Source organism: Macrotis lagotis, chromosome 1 (assembly GCF_037893015.1).
Source record: "Macrotis lagotis isolate mMagLag1 chromosome 1, bilby.v1.9.chrom.fasta, whole genome shotgun sequence".
Lineage (NCBI taxonomy): Eukaryota > Metazoa > Chordata > Mammalia > Peramelemorphia > Peramelidae > Macrotis > Macrotis lagotis.
The window spans coordinates 237,801,415-237,826,714 of record NC_133658.1 but is presented as its reverse complement, the minus strand read 5'-3'; the positions used below and the strand labels follow the sequence as shown (position 1 = coordinate 237,826,714).

General features: G+C 35.7%; 2 protein-coding genes and 1 pseudogene across 3 annotated transcripts in view; 1 reads left to right on the top strand and 2 right to left on the bottom strand.

Moving 5' to 3' along the window:
• Positions 1 to 11,943, top strand: part of SPDYA (speedy/RINGO cell cycle regulator family member A) — a 37,871-nt gene extending 25,928 nt beyond the window's left edge. For both annotated transcript variants that reach the window (XM_074209796.1, XM_074209795.1), the window contains exons 7-8: positions 10,257 to 10,560; positions 11,667 to 11,943. In XM_074209796.1, coding sequence (XP_074065897.1) covers positions 10,257 to 10,560; positions 11,667 to 11,755 — 393 coding nt within the window. In that variant the 3' untranslated portion in view covers positions 11,756 to 11,943. The remainder of the gene's footprint in view (positions 1 to 10,256; positions 10,561 to 11,666) is intronic.
• On the bottom strand, positions 3,313 to 3,785 carry LOC141504657 (large ribosomal subunit protein mL41-like; annotated as a pseudogene).
• Positions 5,870 to 24,843, bottom strand: TRMT61B (tRNA methyltransferase 61B). Its single transcript, XM_074209794.1, has 7 exons — positions 24,208 to 24,843; positions 20,167 to 20,269; positions 17,085 to 17,275; positions 13,700 to 13,791; positions 13,036 to 13,265; positions 12,179 to 12,256; positions 5,870 to 12,075 (listed from the first exon to the last, which is right to left on the bottom strand). Exons 1-7 carry the CDS (start codon positions 24,829 to 24,831, stop codon positions 12,035 to 12,037), a joined length of 1,359 nt encoding a protein of 452 aa, XP_074065895.1. The 5' UTR covers positions 24,832 to 24,843; the 3' UTR covers positions 5,870 to 12,034.
• Positions 24,844 to 25,300: the final 457 nt, after the last annotated feature.

Below are 25,300 nucleotides of genomic sequence, written 5' to 3'. Positions count from 1 at the left end.
TGTGAGCATGGAAAACACCTAATCTTTGTTTATTTCTGTATAACTCTTTGAAGGTATAAGTTACTGGTGTGCATCTATGTCAATAAAATGTTCCTCAAGTCAATAAAATTATAGTTCCCATTACTAAAATGAAGAAAAAAGTGGATTTTTTTCTGAATCAGTTAAGAAGAATTAGGATTCACCTTATTTCTAGTAAGAACAAAAATAATTTTGTAGAAACTAATCTTGGGGGAATGACAAGATGTTGAAATATTTTGCATAGAATTCCAGAGTTGGAAAGAACTTCAGTAGTAATTTAGTTGATCTCATATTTAAGCAGAAGGTCCCCCCTTTAACATCTCCCAAAAGTAAGCATATCTAATTAGAACTCAAACATTGTGAGTTTTTTTTGGGGGGGGGTGCAAAGCCATAGGGTTAAGTGACTTGACCAAGTTCACACTGCTAGATAATAAGTGTCTGAGATCTCTTCCTGACTCCAGGGCCAGTGCTTTATACATTTCACCACCTAGCTGCCCCTCAAACATGATTTTTAAAGGTAAACAGGATTGAAAGAAACCTTAAAGAAAATAGGCTAACAGAAGAATTTGAACTTTTTTTTTTCAGGAGGCAATAAGAATTTAGAATGTAGAATACTTAAATCTAAGAACCCAAAATCAGTCATACAAAATACAAGGAGATAAGGAGAAACAATATGGTAGCAATACAGAGTGGCACTCAAATAAAATCATTAATAGCAACATTAGTAGTTTATTAAAATAGTATCAATAACTATTTAGTAATATGTCTGCTTTTTAAAAAACAAAATGAACTGATATGGTAGGTTCCCATTATTGAACGTCTTTAAGTCTGACTTCTTGTTAGAAATATAAGATGGGGCGGCTAGGAGTACCTGGGTTCAAATCTGGTCTCAGACACTTAATAATTACCTAGATGTGTGGCCTTGGGCAAGCCACTTGACCCCAATTGCCTTGCAAAAACCTAAAAAAAAAAGAAAAAAGAAATATTATAAGACATAGGATAGAATCAACAATCATTTAAATTCCTTCCAAGTCTGAGATTCTACAATTCTGTTATAAGGGGCTTTAAGCAGAAATATTTCAGGTAGATTGTGTTTCATAGTTTCCCCAAAATATATTTCTACATGTTTCTAATGTTTATGTCCCTACTTTTCTCTATATCTCTCAGATAATTTTTCTTTATATCCCCAGTAATTAGATTCCCTCTCCTTTTAATCCTGTCCACCTCAGCTTTATCCTTTAACACTTCTCTCCTCATCTGACTTATATGTGCATGTTCTACAATAGTGTTGTTATTATTAGTAAACTGTCATTCTAAATAGACCACATCCTCTATATTTTTTATATCATCTTACATTCATGGGAAGCTGACTGAAAGATTATGATAGTGCCAAATCACATTCAGGACTGTGAAGGAATATTTTACCCTTTTAATTGCAAATCTCAAGAAATTATTCACTTTTCAAATTCTTATTTACATAATCATGGTCATGAAATTTGGCCTTCTAGTTCTTTTTAATTCATTATTCATCTATTTCTACAAGTTTTCCCAAGTTTTTCTATATTTGTCATACTCCTCATAATTTATAGTGTAATAATATTCTATTAGAGCAGCTATAAATATATTGATCATATGGGCCCTTTCACTGTGTTTTAATTTCTTGGTAGTATAGACTTATATCACTAGATTAAAGAATTATGTGTGAAGTTGATGACTTTTTAGCAATTTTAATCTGCATTCCAAAATTGCCTAGGGGTCCTTATTCCAATTAATGATTCAAAAACCAATAGTGCATTAATATCCATGTTGATATGGCTCTGATATGCTTTTTTAGGTTTTTGCAAAGCAAATGGGGTTAAGTGGCTTGCCCAAGGCCACGCAGCTAGGTAATTAATTGTTTGAGACTGGATTTGAACAGAGGTACTCCTGACTCCAGGGCCAGTGCTTTATCCCCTGTGCCACCTAGCTGCTCCCCTGATATGCTTTTAAAGCAACATATCTACACAGAGAGTGGTGCTTCATGTAGTATTGCTGGAATAATTATCTATTTCCTATCTGATGGAATCACTGGTTATCCTCTTAAGCTTTAAACTCAAGGCTGATTCTCTATTCACAACATCACCTATTATATACTTAATTCAAACTAACCTTTGTGGGTGTACCATTTCTAAAAAAAGGTACAAAAGTCAAAAATGGGAATATTAATGCATTGAACCTGTGAGAAATAAGGGATTAGGTTCTTGTGACTATCATAAACTTTTGTTAGAGATGGCTAGAAATATGATTTTCTGCATACAGTTCTTTGTGACAAAACTTTAATTCTGATAATATGCATTTTACTAACATAGAAATTAATAACCTCTAAAATGGATTTTCCAAAATAAAATTGGTGGCATGCAAAATATTTTTCCACTAGCATTTCCCTAGAATTTTGTGATCTTTTGTGCTAACATCTCAAGAAAACGCCATTGATTTCAGACAAAATTCCCTTTTCATAATACTGTGCCATAAATATTATATAGCAAAACTCTTAAAACTAAAGCATTTTATAATTTGAATCTTACTTTCTGCTGTGTCAGATGGTGGTGTTAGTATGTTGTACAGTATTTTTTCATGTAACTCAGGGAAATAAATAATTATTTTTTAAAATGGATCCCAAGACTATTAAGTTCTATCTGTCAGCACCCCAATTTCAAAGTTATATAGAAGAAATGAAGAAAGGGAATTCTCATTGTATTCCAGCTCTTTGTTTCCTTGTGTGGCCAATGGTGAATAGTCTGCACCTCCTGGCCAACAGCTCAGGTTTGGTGCCTTCTCATCATCTTGTGTTGTTATTGCCACCAGTCATGCCAAAAAGAAAAAAAAATTTGCTAAGTGAATTCTGACAACTTGAACCCCAGGAAAATTAAGGAGAATAGAGGTATAGAACAATGAGTTTATAAGTCCTCCTAAAACTCAAAACTTATTTTTAACTTATATTTTTCTTTTGAAAGCACTTACAATGCTTTTATTTCCCTTAGACTTTTATGATATTCAAGGTCTTCTGTGACACCACAGGTATGAAAATGGAGAGAAAATAGCAATCTACTAAAAGAGCCTGCTTCTAACATTAATTGCATTCACTTTCTTTTTTTTTTTAATTTATGTATTTATTATTTAAGGCAATGGGGTTAAGTTGACTTGCCCAACATCACAGTTAGGCAATTATTAAGTGTTTGAGGCTGGATTTGGACTCGGGTACACCTAACTCCAGGACTGGGTGCTCTTTCCACTGAGCCACCTAGCTGCCCCCTGGATAATTCTTTATTCTTATTGTACATAGTTTTTAGGATACAGCTGGAAGAGCTTGCCTTCTTGGGTGGGCTCAAAGCCATACTTTTTCTAAGTTTTTAGGGTCAAAAGTTCCTTCTTTAAAGTCTTTTCAATCGAAGGTGCTACAGCTTCCATAAAGAGCTGCTTGGCTGTCAGTGGTTCATCTGTGCCAGCTGGAGCTCGATAGGACACATATGGTTTGATTTTGAAGCCTGTCAAATCTGGAACCACAAATTCAGGTACCATTTCCTTCACCTTCACAAACTTTCCACCTGAAGAAAAGCCAGTAAACTTGGCTCCACGACCTTTGTAGAATGAGCAGGGGCCACGCTTGCTTGTCCATTTGCTCATTCTGTCTGCCCCTTGGATCAGGCCTCGGGTCAGAGCTGAAAGGAGGCCCATGTTTTGTATCTGGGCTGCTCAAGGTCTAGTCACAAGGATCTGCATTCACTTTCAAGCTCTTTTTTCAACCTTTTTTCTGAGAGAAGGAATTTATCTCCAGGGCTTGGTACTGTATATTGGATTTGATGTCAGAGAGCTTTAATTTAATATCTATATGATTTGAAAAAATAATTTTACTTATGTCTAAATTCCCTTGTATGTAAAATGGGAGTTAGATGATTTTGAAGGTCCCTATATACATATATGTGTTATTAAAATAGAATGTAATTTCTGAATCTTAGGTGTATCATTTTCTCATTGACTTGTAGCAAACTGTATTTTTCTACCCTATGTAGTCTGATTATTGCAGTTTGCATTTTGCTCTTTACTTCTTGCATATCATTTTGAATTTTTTTTTTGTATGTTTGCATTACTGTGTTTTAACTACTTTCTCAGTATATTAGGTTGCCTTGAATTCTAATTCTGTCTTTGAAGTGTAAGGGACAGGAATAATTGATTTGAATCAAAATATCCCATTTCACTTGAAGCAACTGCTAAAATATTGCTAGTGATATTTAGCTAGTTGAGAACATGTCTCATTCAACTAAAGACATTAAATGCAAAGCAGCCCTTGATCAATTGGAGTGGCTTGCATAGGAAGCATATTTGGACTAGTTGAGAAACTAATTCCCTTAGGGCCTGTATAAAATCAGGGAGCTAGTTTAGAACTTGGTATATTTGAGCAAGCAGAAGAGAGGGCATTTCAGCTAAACCCATAAGAAGGAATTGACTGTGAGGAGGCAGAGGAGGAAAAAGAAAAAAGAGAGGCAAAGTCCTGGATTTCATTTATTCTTCTACCCACCTTTCATGAAAGGAAGACTTTATGACCTTCAAAGGTACATAAAACTTCCTATCTTCTGTTAGCATCCTAAAAGTGTCCCTGGAACAACTAACAAAGAACTGTAGTATTTTAGATTGGGAGGCAAGGATAGACACCGAAGAATAGCTCCTCAAATAACCTAGTAAAACACTATTTATACCTGAGGGAAACTTCTTGAGGACTCCAGCAAAAGGAGTTTGCTTCTAGGTGTTATGTTTCTACTCTATGAAATGTGCTTTTCAAATGTAAGCCTATTTTCTCTTACTGTATTTGTGGGTCAGTGTTTCACAGATTTTTGCAGGGGAAGGGTTATTGTTTTGCTATTAATAAATATCCTTTTCTAAAAGATGACTGGGATTCCCGGGCTATAGTGTTAGAAAAATTAAACCCACAAATTCTCTTTAGACTGTGACCCAACACATAAGTGAGATTTTGGTGTCACCCCAGTGTATGCAGTATTGCATATAAGATTGACCTCAATTTAGCATCATCAAAAATTTAATGAGGTTACTTATTGTTATATTATTTCTTAGTGATTAATTAGTGTGACCTGCACAGGAGCTAGAACAGTATTTTATACTTTATGACTTATTTGAATTTTAACAAAAAAGTAAACTGAAGTAGATCTCCACACACTGTAACATTTAGTATCAGGGGCATGATACCTGTCAATAAGGGGTCAATGGATTGCCTCCACTGAAGCCAAAAACACCAAGAGGACAATTCCCCTTATGTATTTTTTTAAGGAGTACAGAACAAAGAACAGAACAAGATAGATGACATCATTGAATTAAGGGCAACATGATTGGTTGGAAATTTGGTAATGAGGGACTAGCAATGACTCCCCCTTCTTTTCTCATAAAACTAAGAAATACTCATCGTTTTAAGTTCTGATGGTCAGATAGTAACTCAAATTTTTTGAACAGCAAACCAGATATCCTCGACTATCATAGGATATAAAGATATCAGACCTGACTCCTTCTCTGTTTATACACATTTCCCAAGGTTAGCAAAATTCCCTGAGGCAAGGATAGATGGATTTTAAAATTTAAACCATTACAGGTCAGCTGAACTCTGAACTACATTCAAAGACAAAGAACTGTGAGTTAAACAATTTTAGGACAAATTTAATTACTTATTAAAAGGATCAATAAGAAAATGATACAAGATCAATTTTAAGTTTTTCATTTGTATCTACCATATTACCTAGCAGAGTGGTATCAAACTTAAATAGAAATAGATCCCTGCAGGTCACTTGTTGACTTAAAAAAAACACAAATTAACATGTTGTATTTCACCTTAATTTATTTTGTTAAACATTCCCAATTATATTTTAATATGATTAGGTCTTCACTCAGGAGTTTGACATCTCTAACCTAACAATATATTGCTTTGCACATGGGAGTTGAGCAATAACTTTTTGGCTTCTTTTTTCATACTAGAATGCTATGCTTTAAGAAAACTTTTTGTGAAAACCTTTACAATTTATTATATACTTAATAGCCATAAACAGAAATGATCAAATAAGCATGTAGAATTAAACCCTTAGCATTTTACAAAGTAGAATTGCTACATAGATACTTCAATGAAGTAATCAGGATCCATATACAATAAAATACATGACTTTCTGATTGCAAAGAAATAGAAACAAAATAGCTCAATTATTGGGAAATAGATAAATTATAGTACATGACTATGTAATGGGATTTCATTGTGCTTTAAAAAATAACAAAAGTGAGGCATGGAAAGATTATCTAAATTGATATAAAGTGAAGTTAGGAGAGGCAGGAAAACAACATATTATGACTATAACAGTATAAATAGGAGGAAAACACACAGCTGAAACTGAATGTTACAAATGATAAACTTGGACACAAAGAAGAGATATAAGAAGACACCACCCTCCTTCACTCCTTTGCAGAAGTGGAAGAATCTACTGGTGTGGAACATTGCCTATAATGTCTGTTTTAATTTTTTATTAATTTTTTTTTTTAGGTTTTTGCGAGGCAGTGGTAATTCTAGGTAATTATTAAGTCTGAGGCCGGATTTGAACTTGGGTACTCTTGATTCCAGGGCTGGTGCTTCTGCGCCACCTAGCTGGTGAATATAGAAGTTGATTCAAATTTATAAAAATAAAAGGCATCTTCCAAATGATAAGTGATGAAAGGATATGCTGCTGCCCGAATATTTTTATCTTTTGAAAAAAAATTCTGTTATAAAAGATTGCACTCTGAGGATACAGGGGAAATGTATCACTATAAAAACAAATTTAAAAATCTATATTTTCACTTGATTTTTTGATGAAAATCTACCTCTATTTCCTCCCCTCCAGCACCCCCCCATCTCCCCTTATTTAGAGAGGAAAACAAAACCCATTACAAACATGTAGTCAAGCAAAAAAAAAAAATTCTGAATTGAATTGGCTGTTTCTCACCTCCTCCCCCATGTCTTGATTTGTACCTTTGGGTTTATCATCTCTCTCTATCATGAGATGGATAACATTAATTTTTTGTTTTTGCTTTTTGGAGGCAATCAGGGTAGGATGCCTTGCATCACACACAGTTTAGTAAGTATCTGAGGCCAGCTATCAACTTAGGTCCTCCTGATTTCTTTTTCTTTTTTTTTTTTTTTTTGGTTTTTGCAAGGCAAGTGGGGTTAAGTGGCTTGCCCAAGGCCATACAGCTAGGTAATTATTAAGTGTCTGAGACCGGATTTGAACCCAGGTACTCCTGACTCCAAGGCCAGTGCCTTATCCACTACGCCACCTAGCCGCCCCTGGTCCTCCTGATTTTAAGGCAGATCTCTATTCACTACCACCTAGCTACCCCAGATAACATATTTTCATGAATCTTTGTTTAATCATAGTTATTGTACTTGTTGTTCCTTAGTAGCTGTTTGTTTTTGAATTATTGTTGCAATTGTATAAATTGTTCTCATGGTTCTGTTTACTTAACTCTGCATCATTATTTTTTGATTTTTTGCAGAGCAATTGGGGGGTGGGGGAGTGATAAGTGACTTGCCCAAGATCACACAGCTAAGTATCAAGTGTCTAAGGTCAAATTTGAACTCCGGTCTTCCTGACTCCAGGGGCAGTACTGTGCCACCTAGCTGCCCCTCTGCAACAATTTTATAGCATGATAATATTCCATCACATTTATTCACCATAATTCATTCAGCCATGCCCCAATTGATGAACATCCTGTCAGTTCTTTGCCACCACACATACAACAGCTATAAATGTTTTTTTGTACATATAGGTTCTTTTCATATTTTTTTTTGATCTCTAGTTATGATATTTCTGGTTCAAAAGTTATACACAATTTAATAGCTTTGGGGGCTAACTGGACCAGATCTAAAAAACAATGCAATAACACATTTGCTATTTCATCAACTTTTCCAGTCTGATGAAAAAGGTAAAATAAGGTAAAACATAAGTTATTTTCATCAGTTAGTGAATTGAAGCAATTTTTTTCATATGGTAAATTATAGCATGAATTTCTTCCTCCGAAAATTGCCTATTCATATCCTTTCATCATTTATCATTTGGAAGATGGCTTTTTTTTTTATAAATTTGAATCAATTTCTATAGATGTTAAGAGATCTTTAACAGAGAACCTTTTTTTCCATTTACCTTTCTTTTCTCATTTTAACTATTGGTTTTGTTTGTGCAACTTTTTAATTTTGTGATCAAAATTGCCTATTTTACTCCTGTGAACCTCTCTATTTTTTGTTTAGTTACAAACTAATTCCCTGGATATAGATCTAACATATTCCATCTTCCTCTAATTGCTGATTATTTCACCCCTTATTTCTAAGTCTCATAGCTATTTAATGGAGTTTATCTTGTTTTGTAATTTAAATGTTGATCTATATCTAATTGCTTTTAGTCTGCTCCAACTTTTCCAACAGTTTTTGTTAGTGAATTTGTGCCTCTAGACCCAGCTGGGATCTTTTAATTTAATCAGACACTAGACTACTTTGTCATTTGCTTTTGTAGATTATGTACTTGGTGTCTATTCCATGGATTAATAATCTCCCTATTTCTTAACCACTATCAATTTTTTTGATGATTACTACTTGTAGTAGTTTGAGATCTGGTAATGCTAGGCCCCTTTCCCATATATTTTATTTCCTTTGAGATAATTAACTTCTTTGTTTTTCCGATGAATTTTGTTAGTGTTCTAACTATAAAGTAATCCTTTGGTAATGTGATTGGTATAATACTGAATAAGTAAACTGATTTAGGTGGTAATGTTATCTTTATTATACTTTTGGTTCACCTATAGATCTTAGTTGTCAATATGTATATAGTTCTGATTCTACAGATCTTGCTTTGCATCATTTCCCATAGGTTTTTGTTTACATGCATACATTATATTTATCCAATTCATTCCAGTAAGCATTTTTCTTAATTACCTAATATGTGGCAAGCATTATATAATGAACAAAAGGGAAACAGACCTTGCCTTCAAGTTGGGGAATATGGCATGTATAGATAGGTAAAAGCAAAGTATTTTGAAAAGGAAAAAATAACATTAACTAGGCTAAGTGTTGGTGGAAGAGCTGACCCTTGAAGGGAAGATCCTTGGAGGTCAAAGTAAAGTGGGTATTTCATGCCTGGGACATAGTTGGGGCTGAAAATAGGCAGTTGAGGGGACAGGTAGTGTGTTTTGGGGGGTAGAAATGGGAATGGTGAAGGGTTTTAAATTTCAGGATGACTATGTTTTTCTCAGAATGAAGGATTAACTAAAATATTTTCAAGCTAATAAATGTGCTATATCTTAGAAAGATTATTTTTTTTTTTGGTCATCTATGTGGAGGATGGATTGGAGCACCTAATTTTCTATTAACATGTCATTTTAAAACTATTATTTAATCATTGAATGTAGTTTTTTAAAAAATATAAATAAGGTAGCTATGAATATTTTTGTGAAGATACTTTTTCTTAAAAGATAATTAGAATATATAGCCCTAGCAATAGACTTTCTGCACCAAGGTAGGATCAGTTTTTTAACTCTTATTGTAAAATTTATACCAGTCTACTGATCCACCAACAACATATTAGCATACTTGTTTTCCTGCAGCTCAGTGTTGAATTTGACGTTATACTATTTTTTGCTATTTTAGTGGCTTTAAAGTGGTATCTTAGAGTAGTCTTGATTATACTGCTTATCAGGGCATCATTTCATGAGGTAGACAGTTTATATGTTCTTCAGAAATTATCCCATCATGTTTTTTGACCATTGTCATATTAGCTGTCTTATAAGCTATGTTCTAATATATTTTGGATTCTGTATGCTGCTCCATCTCTTGAGTATCATTAGAAATTTATGATTGGAAAAAGCGAGTTGGTCATGGAGTCAAAGTTAAGGATAACTGACGAATACACTGAGTGATCTGTGATCTTTCTTAGTGTCTATGTGAAGACATTAACTTTAGAAGAAGACCCCTTCACATATTAGGTGGACTCCTCATGGATAATTTATAGGAGAATATATAAGTGACAGTGACCCAATTCTACTAGATGGTAAGTAATGCCTTAGGAAGATAGCAACTTAAAAGTAAAGCAAAATATATTTAAGTTATAAATATATAGCATGCATATATGTATATATGTAAGTTAATTTTCAAGACAATAAAATTCTAAATCAGTTTTCCTTTGCAGGTTATGGCTATTGCTCCAACACATTATATATGGCAGCGAGAAAGGTCCATTCATCACAGTGGGGCTGTCAGAAACTACCACAGAGATGAAGTTCAGCTGCCCCGAGGACCTAGTGCCACACCTGTAGATTGTTCACTTTGTGGTAAAAAAGGAAGATTTGTAGGACTGGGATTATCTTCATCATCCTCCTCCTCTTCATCCAGTGGCACATTAGAAATGTTGGAGAAACAGTCATCTCAGGAATCATACAATTCATTCTCAGTGGATTTACCACTTGAACCAACTCAATCTTACTATTCCCATGGTATGATTTAAAATCATTTAGTTCATTTAAAGTTTATTTATTGAGCACCATCTTGTATGCAGTATGTTTCCATATACCCTGAAAAGTATGAAATAGGAGTCCCCCCAAATTTTGTTGTTCAATTTTTTCAAGTCATGTACAACACTTCATGACTGCATTTGGGGGTTAATTGGCAAAAATACTGCAGTAGTTTGCCATTTCCTTCTCCAACTTGTTTTACAGATGAGGAAACCTGAGCCAAAAGTATCTTGCCCCCAAAGTCACATAACTACTAATGTCTTGGAGGCCAAATTTGATCTCTCCTAAATTATACCAAAATTTTGGCCTGAGGACTTAATTAGGCAATGGCTTTCTTGTCTATGCAAAATACATTTTTTTTGCAAAAAGAAAACTACTACAAATAAAATGAACTCTAAATATGTTTTTTTAAACAATTTGCAAGTATTTTGTATCTCAGAGTTCTTTGAGTTTGTTTCTTTCAGTTTATTCAGTATATGTATACATTCCATCTTTGTAGTTCTTATCCTGTGCAATTTTTCTCCCTAATAGCAGTGAGTCCACCAACATACTGTAGAAATAGGGCATCAGCACTTCTAAACACATTGTTTTATAAATCCTAATATATCTACTTTTGCACAAAGACAACTCCTCAGTTTGTTATTGTTTATAAATACTATTATCAGCCTAAACATTTATTTCACGGAAACAATTTGAAAATCTCCGAAACTGACAACAAACTGTAACAGTCCATACTTAGTAGAATTTCACTTTAACAAGGCTTCAAAATAATTGACAAAATTGACATTTTGGTAAGATGATTTAAACAATATTATATTTTTAAGAGACAAAAAGACACCTGAAAATTCCTGCTGTTTGAAAAGATTTTTAATGTAACCAAAATGTTTTTATTTGGGGGAAAACTAATAATTGTTTTAAATCTTTTTATTAACCCAAATAAATTCATTATCTGAAATCCAAAAATTTTGTTTTTTCCCCCAAAATACATATACATATAAAGAGAGAGCCATCCGAATGTATACTTAAAAAGCCCCATAATTTTTCATGTCTTAATATTGTCTTAATATTGTTTTTTAAATTTTTAATAGACACTGATAATGTATCAAAAAAGGGAAGGAAAATGAGTTGCATGAAGCAAGATAAATCAATGGAGTGGTTTACAGGAAATGAAGAATGAAATGGCTCAACTAAACCAACTTGGAATCATTAAATACAAATGTCTGAATGTAATTTCAAGATAAGTGTCAAAATGAGGTAATATATGGTTTGCTTTTAACAGTTGCACGGTTGCCTGTTCATTTAGCTTTCATATTTTAAAATTTGTATGTAATAAAGATTTGTAAATCAAAGTAATAAAAAAGATAAAACAACAAATTTATAAATGTAATCATTTACAATATTAAGTTTATCTTGGTACTTTGCAATCTTGAAATTATTTGAAGTCAGTCATCTGGAGTTAATATTCTGGGTTGAACTTCCTCAATTTGACAAGAAAAGCTAATTTAAAAGAAAAAAGCATTATTAAAATGTTAAATTATAAATATAGTTAAAAACATTTTAAATTTCATCTAACAAAAATTATTTGCTGAATATTAATTACCTGTGTGATTAGACTGACAATGAAAAGGTCTGGCAATGTAGGGAATTGAGCTATATGGGAAACCAGAAAATGATTCACCTGGATACAAACAAACAAAGATATTCAAACAAACATATATATATGTATAAATGTATGTGTGTATAAGATTATATGTAATTATATATTATACAGAAATCTTCAAAACTTGATTTAAAAGCTATTAACATAATTTAGTGGTACTTCTCCATTATTATGCTTATTTCCATTTTTGTTAATACAGTAATTTCCCCAAGTAGGTTAACTTCCATATTTAACTTTCATCTCTGTCTCTACTGTTTTAAAAAATAAATGTCACAGCATCACCTTGTCAATGTTTGTACAGTTAGTAACTAAACTTTAAAAACTAATTTATGAGATTAAAGGTTAAGCAACATATATACACCACAGATTTTTCTGAATTTACTTCTTTCAGACTTCTCAAAGCATTAGGTCATTATTTTTAAAATTATAATACCCCCTTCTGTATAACTTCTATTTTCTCTTTATAAGATACATTAAAAAAAACCTATTTGCTATTTAAATATACTTTTCATCAAAACTACTGATAATTGGGAACTTTTCTTTACAGACATCTATATGGCATCTTTTACACTAAGAAACTCAAAACCAAGAAGAAGGAAAAATTAGGAGTGACTCCCTGGAAAATAAGAACTTCATGTATTTAGGAGGTTCTAAATTAACAGCACATGAATATATACTATATTTCTGTACCTAAAAGGAGTTAAATGTTAAGTGTCCCAAATAACATTCACTGAATACTCAGAAACCCAAAGTTCATTTATTACTACAAAATATACCAAAAAAAACATCATTCTTACCATAATCATTTTCTTGTACATTCTCACTTTCTTCAGTTTCAATTTCCCTTTGAGGATGTAACTTTAAATCTGTATTGGGTTTAGGCTCAACTTTTTGGGCTAAAGTGCCATCTTTCCTTTTTGCTGGGCATATTAACCAATCTCTAAGAAGAACTTCTCTTATCTGTTCACATGAGAGTGCAAGTTTGCAGATACGTATTCCTTCTAAAAGTTCAATTACCTGTGTGATACTTTAAAATAAAAGCAAAATGTATATTGAAATCTTAATAAAAGAACACTAGATATTTTGAAAATAGATTTGTTCACTCTAAAAAAAATACATTTGTTAGACCACTTAACCTAACCAATCAAGATTAAATCAAGGTTAAAAACTATGAAAAAAAGCTACAATATTCTGCAAGAGCCTTGGGAAGAAGCAAGAATTTCATTTAGATCCTGGTATTAGCATGACATCTATATATTTTCCTTGTTAATTAAAGAGAGCTTACATATGAAATATATATAAAATATGTGAAACTGGCAATTAAAAAAATCTGCAGATAAGTATAGTACTTAAAATAGGATTTACTGTATTATGTTTGTTTTCATAGATTACAGCTAAAGATTATTCCAACCTGGTATTTCAGTGAAATTAAAATGTATTTAATTTATATTACATACTCACTTTGCTAGATATACTGCACATATGCCACCTTGCTTAAGATTTGGATATATAACAGGCAAAGCAATTTGAGGATTTAACATGTCCAAAGCCACCTATAAAGGACAGAAAATATACACTGAGTTTTATTAAGTAAAGGCACACAAATTTGGGGGTATGTTAGAGAAATAGAGAAGAGATAATTTAGTTTATTTTTGGAAAGCTATTTCATAGACTTAAGAATTTTTAAAATTAGAATGTAGCACATTGATAACTTGTATAATTGCTACTGATATACTCGTCTGGTGATGTATAATTATCAGTATCTAGATTTCTGTCTATAAAAACAGGATGAAGTGTCTTAGATATGTCTTAAATTTTTCATTTTTCTTGGGATTTCTTTTTTAATTTACACATTTCGTATAAATTTTAAACAATAAAAATTAATATTCAAAGACTGTTTAAATTTACCATACAGATAAAAATCACAAGTCTGGGTAGGAGATAATAGTTGCTGTGAATTTATTATTTAAAGTTTTTTATTATACTTGTTTTTAAAATTACATTTAAATCCTCATTTCCTGACATGCCACTACCACTGATACCACCATCATTGAACCTTTCCTGGTAACAAAGAAAAACAGTTAAGTAAACAAAGCTACCATGTATGTAACATTTTATATCTATAGTTAGTTTTTTTAATTTTAAAGAGAGGAAGAAGTGATGCCTGGAAGTTGGAGAAAGTATCCCAAAGGAAGAAAATTTGTACTGAGTCTTTTGTATTCCTCACCCTCACAGTGCCCAATATCGTTCTAGTCACAAAGATGGTACTAAACAAATTTTTCTTAGAGGAAAGATTTTTTTTAGGGGTTTTTTTTTTTGCAAGGCAAATGGGGTTAAGTGGCTTGCCCAAGGTCACACAACACAGCTAGGTAAGTATTTAGTGTCTGAGACCGGATTTGAACCGCCCCTGAGGAGAGATTGTTAATATAGAATTCATTACAAATAAAAACAAAGTTAGTCAATGTGCGAAACAAAAGAAAGTATTGATAACTCTTAACAATCTGAAGCTATTTATATGTTAAATGTTTACTGAGTGGCTAGTGGCGCAGTGGATAAAGCACCAGCCTGGAGTCAGGAGTACTTGGGTTCAAATCCGGTCTCAGACACTTAATAATTACCTAGCAGTGTGGCCTTGCGCAAAACACTTAACCCCATTTGCCTTGCAAAAAAAAACCCTAAAAAAAATCACAATCTCTATCATGTTTTTGATGACATAATAGTTATCAAATAAAGTAAAATATTGATTGGAAACAGTCAACTTTTTCTTTCAGTCAACTAATCATTGAATATTAATTGATTCATAGACTTTAGCTGAAAGTAGAGACTGTTCAGTAAAAAGAATGCTGGACTTGCAGACAGAAGACCTTCAAAATGTAGCTCTTCTAACTTAAGACCTGCAACCTTGATAAAATTCTTTTTGAAGGCTGTTTCCTCTTCTACATAAGGAGGGGGATGGATTAGATGATCTGTGAGGTCTATCCAGAATAATCTGTATTTCTGATAAAAGCTGGATTTGAGTAACAGAAAGTAAGTGTTAATAAAGTAATGAGCAATTATACATTTTTTCCCACAACTTTTAAAAATTGACTTAAATTATAAACTTGGTCATCATTATTGTCTTTTCAAGAGAGATAGTAGACTTGGAATCAGAATGAATTGGATTCAAGATGTACCAGTTATAAACTTCATGACTATGGACAAATTACTTTACATTCCTAAATCTGCTTCCTTATCTGTAAAATTAAGATTTTACAGAGGTGTTCATAAACCTTGAGAAGAAGCAAAAAACCTCCTTTAGATTCTAATATTAACATGACATCTATATACTTTCCATATTAATGCAAGAGAACTCATATATGAAAGTATGTGAGAATACAGAGTACTAATATCCTAGGGCTGTTGTGAGGAAAGGGCTTTTTAAAATATAGTCTATAAATGTAGGTTAAACAGAATTGTTCATAACCAACCACATGCATGAACACTGATTTATTTTGCTTTCTATTAACTGAAAAACTTCATGAATTAGCGCCTCTTCATCAGAATAATAAGCTAAGATGTTCATTATGATGGTTCTAAGATATTCAAAGATTCTTTTGAATCTTTTTTTTAAAAACTGGGAGCTCAGAGACCATTAAGTTCAATGCTCATCTAGTCTTTGCTTGAAGACCTCTAATGAGGTCAATCCGTATCTCCCAAAGCAACTAGCATACTTCTGGGCAACCCTATATATAAGAAAGTTTTCCTTATTATTAATCCTAAATTTCTTTCTTTGCAACTTCTATCCATTATTCTTGCTACTATCTGTTAAGACAAATTTGAACAGGTCAAACAGAAGATTGATATGGTTCACCAGATACTTAAAGACAGTTATCATGTCCCCTCTGAGACTTCTCCAGCCTATATACACTCAGCCCTTCAAAAGTCTTCACATGGAATAGTCTCAAAGTCCTTAACTATTTTTGTTACTTCTCTGGACTCTCCAGCTTAACAATGTCTTTATTTCTATTTTTTTCTTTTTTGGAGGCACCTGGATTCAGTGACTTGCTTAGGGCTACACAACTTAGTGTCTTGAGGCCATATTTGAACTCAGGTCCTCCTGACTCCAGAGTTGGTGTTTTCTCCCACTGTGGTACCCAGAACATAGCATTTCAGATTTGGTCTGATGGGGGCAGAATACTTTCTTGTTCCTGGAAGTTGTGCCTAGATTAATGCAGCCCAATATCTAACTCATCTTGTCACATCACAATACCAAGTCTGCAGTCCACCTTAAACTTTTACTAAAGTCATATTAAATTATGTCCAGCATGTTGTCAATACTAAAAGGATATTGTTTTTTTAATAACTTCACATGTGCTATATGAAAATAATCAACCAGAATATTCAATTAACTAGAAAATATTTCCCAATCATTCTGCATAAAGTTGTCCTGACTAGCTAAAATGTTTCAACAGAAGAAAAAAGATGTAATAAGTATGGGAAAAATTCAGTTCAACAAACATTTATTAAGCACCTACTCTACAAGGTGATAGCTAGGTATTAAGGATACAAGGCCAGAAATGAAATAGTAACTGTCCTCAAGGTAAAAAGAAATTTAGAAATCCAAGTTAGAAGGCTAGTGGTCTAGGAGGAAGTAATTTGAATGATAAAATATTCCTTTTGGATATCATATCTGCATATCAAGAAAATATCTTACTACCAAAGTGAGAAAACTAAGTTGATATCCAATGCCTTATATCATTTAAAAAGGGACCATGAAGTAAATACACCATCCCAATGGTCCAATCCAACCTTAAATACATGTAGTCTAAGAATCTAATATTTTAGAACACACTTTTAGAAGATTTACCCCATCCAATGTTATGGATTCTATGTCCTCAGCAGCTTTTAAAATATCCTTATGAAAGAAATCCACATTATCTGGCCATTCTTCTACATGACTAATCTTCCATGCGTCCCGCCAGCACTTGTAGTTCTTCTTAGCCTGGTTGTGGTGATCTTTTCTAATTTCAAAACTTTTAACTCGTCCCTGTAATCCAACTAAAATAATTGAATGAATAACATTGAAAAATAGTAGTAATAGTTCATAATTTTGTAATGGTGTTTGTTAGTTTTTTAAAATAGAAAAAAAAAGCTCACCCTCTCCAAAAATTTTTTCCCAATGCCTCTTATTAATGTTAGTGCTTTCACTCTTTTGATGATTTCCAGTTTATCCTGCATATAGCTTGTTTGTACATATTTCTTGATTCTTTGTATCCCCAGCACTTAGCACAATGGCTGCCATATATTAGGCAATGAATAAATACATAATGACTGACTTAGTACTGCTTCCAGGTTCCCGTTTTCCAAGCTCCTAACCCCAGTTCTAGCTCTGAATGGCAAATCTGCAAATTTAACCTCTGGTTAAATTTCCACTTTCCAGTTCTGAAACCATAATCAAATGGATACTGTTATTATAATTGGAAAGATTATTTTAATCTATTCACCTAAGGTGCTACTCTGTAATTTTCCAAAACAAAATACCTCTCCCCTAAATGTGTTACCTCACCCAAAGGAATGTTTATTTCATTGAAAGCAACATCTTAACCTTTTTCATTTGTAATCTCCAAGCTTACCACATAACAAATGCTTAATAAACACTTAATTCTGGGCAGTTAGGTGGACAAGTGGATGGATCACTGACCCTAGAGTCAGGAGGACCTGAGTTCAAATATGGCCTCAGACATTTAATAATTACCTAACTGTGTGACCTTAACCCTACTGCCTTGCAAAAAACCAGAAATAAATAAAGATGTACTAGATTCATTTATTTAATTTAACAAAAGACTGAATCAAACAAAGAAATTTGAAGGGTCCAATAGTGATTTTGTATATAGAACAGTATATCAAAGGAAAAGTTGCATCTATTGAAGAGGCAAAAAAAGATAAGTATCCCAACTTAATAGTTCATAGCTGTTGTTCAGTCCTGTCCAACTCTTCATGACTCTTTTTGGAGTTTTCTTGACAAAGATATTAGAGGGGTTTGCCATTTCCTTCTCCAGTTTAATGTAGGCAGGGGTTAAGTGACTTGGCCAGAGTCATCCAGCTGATAAATCCAGGTTCAGTGCTCTATGCACTGCCATCTAATTGCCCTAAAATAATTCTGACAGTGAGAATTATGACAAATCTCATTGAGTCATGCTATAGGTATCAGATTATTAAATGAGGAAGAGAAAATACAAATCATTTAAAGCAAATCTTAGCAAATGTATAATTTAGTAAAAATGTCATCACATCTTGAGTCCCTTAGGTACCAAACTGAATTAACTTTAGAACTATTCAGCAGGCAGCTAGGTGGCACAGTGAATAGAGCACTGATCCTGGAGTCAGAAGTACCTGAGTTCAAATCTGACCTCAGACACTTAATAATTACCTAGCTGCGTGACACTGGACAAGCCACTTAACCCCATTTGCCTGGCAAAAACCTAAAAAACAAAAAACTATTCAGCTAATCAAAGAATTCATGCTTCTGCAGATAAAATTTTTGTAGATTAAGTAATCTAAAGATAGACTTTCCCACTATCTAAAGTAATCTATTGTGACAACATTTTTGATTTTGCCAGGTCTGTGATTTTATTGACATAGTGAACTCCCAAGTGCATAACTGAGACTTCAGTCTTAGAAAGTTTCCTGGGCCTCTGAGAGATCAGGTGAATTATTCATGGTCACTTGGATTAGAGGCAATAAAGCAACCCAGATCTTCTGGACTCTGAGACCAGTTCTGAATCCCTCATACCATGCTGCCACTTCCTGCAACTATATTACTTTTATAATTTCAATACAAAAGAATGAAACACTATTATTCAGAATACCTTAACTAGGAAGTACACAAAAAATATTCCAAGTGTCTTGTACCATACTACTTGGTAGTACAGAGAATGACTTTGATGTGGACTCAGAAGGATTTAGTTGAATGCAATCACAGCTTTATCACAAACTAGTATATAAACTTTAGGCAAGTAACTTAATTCCTCTTGATCTTAGTTTCCTTAACCTACGAATGGTAGGTAGAAGTTTGGAGACAGAAAACAAATGATCCAGGTATAAGAGGCATAGGAAAGAAGATAAGCTATTAAGAGAAGCAATAAAAAGTTGGATGAAAGTTCACCAGAGAATATATAAAAGAGTAGTTCAGAAAAATTTGTTTATATATGTCTGTCACATTAAAACTAGATGAAAAATCATTAAGTGCTTGCTTATAAATGCAAGTTATACTAAGACCCAGGGACACAAATATATAAGATTCTCCCTACCCCTAAGGGAATGGGGGATGGGGAGAACAGGTGGGCTTTTGGAATGGAAAGTTATAGGAATGGTGAGTAAGGCTACAGGGAAATAGATGGACACACCTTATCCAGAAATTTGACAGTTGATTGGATTTTGGTTCAGGGTTCCAGAAACAGAAGAAGTAGGGGAAGAATACAAGTGCCTCTATTTGCAAGGAGGCTGTGGAAGATGAGGTAAAGAACTGCTAAATTTTTTCTGAAATAGTATTCTTGTAGATACATAATAAAATTCATCTTTATCTCCAAACCCTCTTCTCTTTCCAACTTTCTTATTACTGTCAAAGGCACCACTCTCCAGCCACCCAGGCTCAAAATCATCACTCTCAATTCCACTCCCACTTACCTTGTATATCCAATCTGTTGTCAAATCTTATTCCTTTACATTTTCACTCCCCTTTCTGTTCTCTGCCTTCCATTAATACAGCTTCTAGGACCCAGGAAACACTTAATAAGCCAGGAATCAGTAAGACAGCAGCCCAGAGAAGACCTTCCATTGTCTTTAATGTGAGCAATTAGGCTCTGTGCTTATCATTTTTATAAGTTCTTGCCATATTATGCAAAATGAAATTTCCTCTGGTGTCTAAATTCAGTCTAATAATTTCTTACCTGCTTGTGATAAAAATAAACTCATTCCACCAGAACCTGAGCCAACATCCAAAATGATATCGCCTGGTTTGACATTCATCATCATCAACATCATATTCATATCCTATGAGAAAACAATATAATAATATAACAAGTTATATAATCAACAAGAACTTGAGTTCTATCCTAGGCATAAAGGGTAGGGGAAAAAAACTAAGTATGCTCACAATAAGCTCACAAGAGCTTATCTTGTAGATATAAATTGTACAATTAAAGTAAACCAAAGATCTCTTAATAACCAAATCTAATGGTTCTTTCAGTGTGCTGCAGCATATTTCTACAATCTTTAACATCTCCCAATTGTCTTTTTGAATGACTCTTCTTCCTCCCTAAAACCTTTAAGGATTCTTTCAAAAGAGCTGTCCTAGGCTATCTCCTTGCTCTACATATTTCCCATCTAAATGTGAACCTACCAAAAGAAATCTCAATTTTATAGCCTAGCTTTTGCATCTCTCTTAAAATTGTAATCCTTGGGGGCAGCTAGGTGGCGCAGTGGATAGAGCACCGGCCCTGGAGTCAGGAGTACCCGCATTCAAATCTACTTAGTACAGGGGCATAGCACATAGTAGGTGATTAATAAAATTTTACTGAAAAACAGCTGTTTATAAGTATGAGAAAATAAGTATCAAATGATAAAGTTCTGAGGAGGGATTGAACCTGTGACCTAGAATATAGTTTTTATTAAACCATTTTGATCCTATTTTTGTTCAAATTAATTTTTTTGCTCAGTTTTCACATCTTATTTATTCCCTTTGGTAGACAGTCTCTTTCTTTGGTAGCTTATAATCTAGAGCAGGAGAAATAAGACAAATGACTAGAAGTTTATTAAGAGCCATTAGAGTGTGTAAACCAGTTGTTACTGAAGGCTTCCTGGAGATAATTTTATTTGAGCTGGGCTCTGAAAGGATAGGTAGAATTTTGGTAGCTAGAATTAGGAATTGAAGGTTCCACCTGGAACAAACAGAATGACTAAGTTCAGCACTACTTAGAATACAGTGGATGAAGACATATAGCTCATTTTCCTTCTTCCCTCACCAATAGCACCATCATCTGGAAGGGTAATCACAGAACTTGAATGCTAGATTAAGAAGTGTGGATTTTAGTGGAAAGGAGGAACTTGATCATAATTGTGCTTTAGGAAGATCACAGAGGACCAAGCAGTGCTGGAGGATGGACTGGGAAAGTCTGAAGGTAGACAGGTTAGGAGGATATGGTAGTGGTCCAGGTTCAAGAGATGATGACATGATTTAAGGTGATAACAGTAGGAATGGAAAGGAGAGGTAATAATTGAGATGCCATGAAGACAACTGACAGATCTTGAATGATTGGAAGAGAGAGAAGGGAAAGAATCAAAGATAACAGCTTTTGAATTGAGCTTAAGAGGAAATTAACAAAGAAAAGCATGCAGAACTAGTTTGGAGAGTCATATATGGAGTTAAGTTTTGGACATGTTCAGTTGGAGGTACTGCTAGTTGGACAGTCATGTGGAAACATCTGTCAGATACCTGGACAGAAAGGATTACAATTTTTTTTTTTAATTTTTTGCTAGGCAATGGAGTTAAGTGGCTTGCCCAAGGCCACACAGCTAGCTAATTATTAAGTGTCTGAGGCCGGATCTGACCTCAGGTACTCCTGACTCCAGGGCCGGTGTTCTATCCACTACAAGACCAAGCTGCCCCTACATGAGATAACTTTTAAAAATTGAAGATAATAAGCTTTGGTCTTCATTTAATACCACAGTTTCTTCTCTGGATATGGATGGTATTTTCCATCATAAATCCCTTAAAATTGTTTGATTATTGTACTACTGGAATGAACAAGTCCATCATAGTTGATTTATCACCCCATGTTATTAGAGTGTATAATATTCTTCTGGTTCTGTTCATTTCACTCAGCATTAATTTATGCAAGTCTTTCCAAGCTTTTCTGAAATTCCATCCCTCATTTCTTTTAGAATAGTGTTCTATCACATACATATACAACAATTTGATCAACCATTCCCCAATTGATAAGACATCTCCTTAATTTCTAATTCTTTGTTACTATGTTAGCATATGCTGTGAATATTTTTGTACATGTGGGGTTTTTACCCTCTTTGAAGATCTCTTCAGTATACAGACCCAGTAGTGGGTATTGCTACATCAAACGGTATGCAGTTTTATTGCCCTCTGTAACACCAAGTTTCTTTTTTTAATTTTTTTAATGCCAAGTTTCTTGAAAGCTATTTTATACACTTTCCTGCCTTATCACTCACACTGCTCCTCAAACTTCATCAATCAGGTCTCATCACCCACTAAATCTAATAAAAATGGTCCCAAATTACCAGATCCAAAGACCTTTATATAATTGACACCTTTGATCTCTCCAAAGCAGATGTTAATGATTCCTCTTCTCGGTACTGTCTTCTTTCTTAGCTTCAGATAGTCCAGTCTCCTGATTCTCCTATACTGCTTCTAAGCAATCTCCTACCTGGTTCTTTATCTTTTAAGTCTTTCTTAAGATTCTATCCTTTATGCTAGGGCAGCTAAGAGGTGTGGATCACAAGGACTGACAATGGCAGTTCGAATGTGACTTCAGACACTTGATACTGTGACCTTGGGCAAGTCACTTAACCCTAATTACCTCGAATCCAGGGCCATCTCTAGTTATCCTGATTTATATCTAGCCCTGGACCCAAAAGCCTCTGGAGGAGAAAGTGAGGCTGGTGACTTAGCGCAGCACTTCTCACTCAGATTCAATTCACGTACTTGTAATGGCATCACCTCCCTGATGTCTTCATCTTGAGAATGAAGGACAAAACATTAACATCATCAAGGGTCCCTTATACTACTATTTCTTTTTCCCTGTCTTTCTTTGTTGTATGAATGTCTCTTTCATAGTTCAGGTCCTCATTATCAGTTGCAGGGCATTATCCATTAGGCTCTTATCAGGGATTCTTCCCCTTTAAATCATTCATCAGTGTTGTCAAATTAGTTTTCCTTATGCATATATCTAATCCTATCATTGTTCAGATTTCTTTCATACTTCCAAATAAAGTCCAAACTCCTCTGAATGGCATTCAAGGCCCTTCAAAACCTGGCATTATAGTACAACTTTCAGCTTAATCTCCCAATTGTCCTTACTAAACAAAACCTGGACTACTGTCATCCCAGTACTCTATTCTTCTCTGCCTCCATAGTTCACACTTCCTTATTGTTTGTTTTTTGTTTTTTTAGTACACTTCCTTATTCTTGACCACAATATTTCTACTTAAACTTTAAAGTCCAGATCAAATTATATGTCCTAACCCCAAGTCAGTAATGACCTTTTGCTCACTCAAGACTTCAATACGTTGTCTTGCACATTTAATAGATAACATGCATTTGCATTTGATTATGTGTCATATGTAGACTCTGAAGGCAGTGGTTTGGTTTTATTTAAACTGATAGCACTGAAGACATTTTTTTCCAGTTGCATGTTTTGGTCAGGTAGGGAAGCAATTTTAAAAACTGGCTGAGCCAATCTGTGTCCCAAGTACCACCTATATGTGATTTGTCCAGTTCAGAGTATTGAAATTATGCTGACTATATCGAGTAATGGCTAATATAATGATGTTGTGGCTTTTTTTGCATACTAGGCACGGTGCTAGATGCCAGAGATACAGAGAAAAATGTCCCTGTCCACCAGGAGCTAACTCAGACACACTGCAAAGAACTGTGACTTTATTCAAGTAGATATTCTCTACCAATGAAGATATTCACATCTTGACATTTTCCTGAGTGCTTAGCAAACAAAATCAGATCCTGCCAAAAAAGGGGGGGGGAATCTACGCCCTGAAAAGTGTTATTTTTAAAGGTCATAAATACATTTTAAGTATAAATGAGAATATAGAAGTAAATATTTTCACCAGGACTGAAATCATAAAGTTCAGATAACGTTAGGCAACCATAAGTGGTTGTCTGATGCATCTGATCACCTAACAGCTAAAGGAAGGCCGAGAACCACCTAGATAATGGGCATTACCTTCGGATACGATATTGTAGGCCCTCTTTTCATCAATAAAACAAATTCCTCCAGTGCTGGTCTTCTCAGCATAAAATGGTGCCCAACGGAGCTCCTTAGTACCTGGCCGGGAAACTTCCCAATCATTTCTGTGTGGAGGATCGCTCCCCAGTTACTGCTCAATTGCCCTGCAGCCTCCAACTTAAACAGTCTTTGAAATGTGTTTTCGCCTCTTCGGAACTCGGCGTAAAGAAGGTCCCCGGGCTGGAAGGGGCGCTCCCGGGGCCTCGGCGGGGCGGCGTCGCGGCACTCTGCGCGGCCCCCGGCTGCAGGCTGGGCCTCGGGGCGCGGCCCCTCGTCCGGGGACACTCGCGTGGGCTTCTCCCCGGGCCACAGAGCGCGGCCGGCGGGGGCCGGCACGGAGGGCTCCTCCCGGAGGCTCCCATCCTTCCCCCGAGCCCCGCTCGCTTCCCCCCGGTCCCCGGGGTCCCTGGCGCAGGAGGCGCAGGCCCGGCGCCCAGCTGCTCCCGAGGGGCAGCCGGGGCTTCGCCTCGGGCGAACCGGCCGGCGGGGGCCGAGGCCGAGCCCAGCGCCCGGCAGCGCGCGGGGCAGCAAGCGGCAGCCGCTCCCGGCAGGCCGCAGCATGGCGCGGGCCGCAGCCGGCGCCGTCCCCGCTTAGTGACGTCGCGAGGAGCCATTGGAGCCCTCGCCCGCTGCCCCCGGCCCTCACGAGTGACGCAGCGCCACGAGGAAGCGCTTCCGGGTCGGCGCCGGCCCGGCCGCCTGGGGCGGTCCCTGAGTCACAGACCTGCGTGCCCGGCCTCGGGGGCGGGGTAAGGAGAGGCCGGAGCCGCGGCCCGGCCCCCGGACCTGGGCAAAGGCGCGGATCCGATCCGGGCCTCCCCCGCGCGTTCCTGAGAGTCTGCGGAGTCGCGTTGCCCGAGCAGAGTGAAGCACGCCGGGGCCGGGGCCGGGGCCGGGGCCGGGGCCGGGGCCGGGGCCGGGGCCGGGGCCGGGGCCGGGGCCGGGGCCGGGGCCGCCCGCAGGGGCCTTCAGTGCCGCCGAGCCCCCGAGCAGCCCGGGGCTCTGTGCGGCCCAGAGCGGGGCCTGCGGC

Excerpts from the sequence above, each read along its gene's own strand:
- TRMT61B (XM_074209794.1), bottom strand. The coding sequence starts at position 24,831 with ATGCTGCGGCCTGCCGGGAGCGGCTGCCGCTTGCTGCCCCGCGCGCTG. Across the intron at positions 13,266-13,699 it reads TGTGCAGTATATCTAGCAAA|TATCACACAGGTAATTGAAC; the intron begins GTGAGTATGTAA and ends TTTATTTTAAAG. Across the intron at positions 12,257-13,035 it reads TGTACAAGAAAATGATTATG|GTGAATCATTTTCTGGTTTC; the intron begins GTAAGAATGATG and ends GTTTGTATCCAG.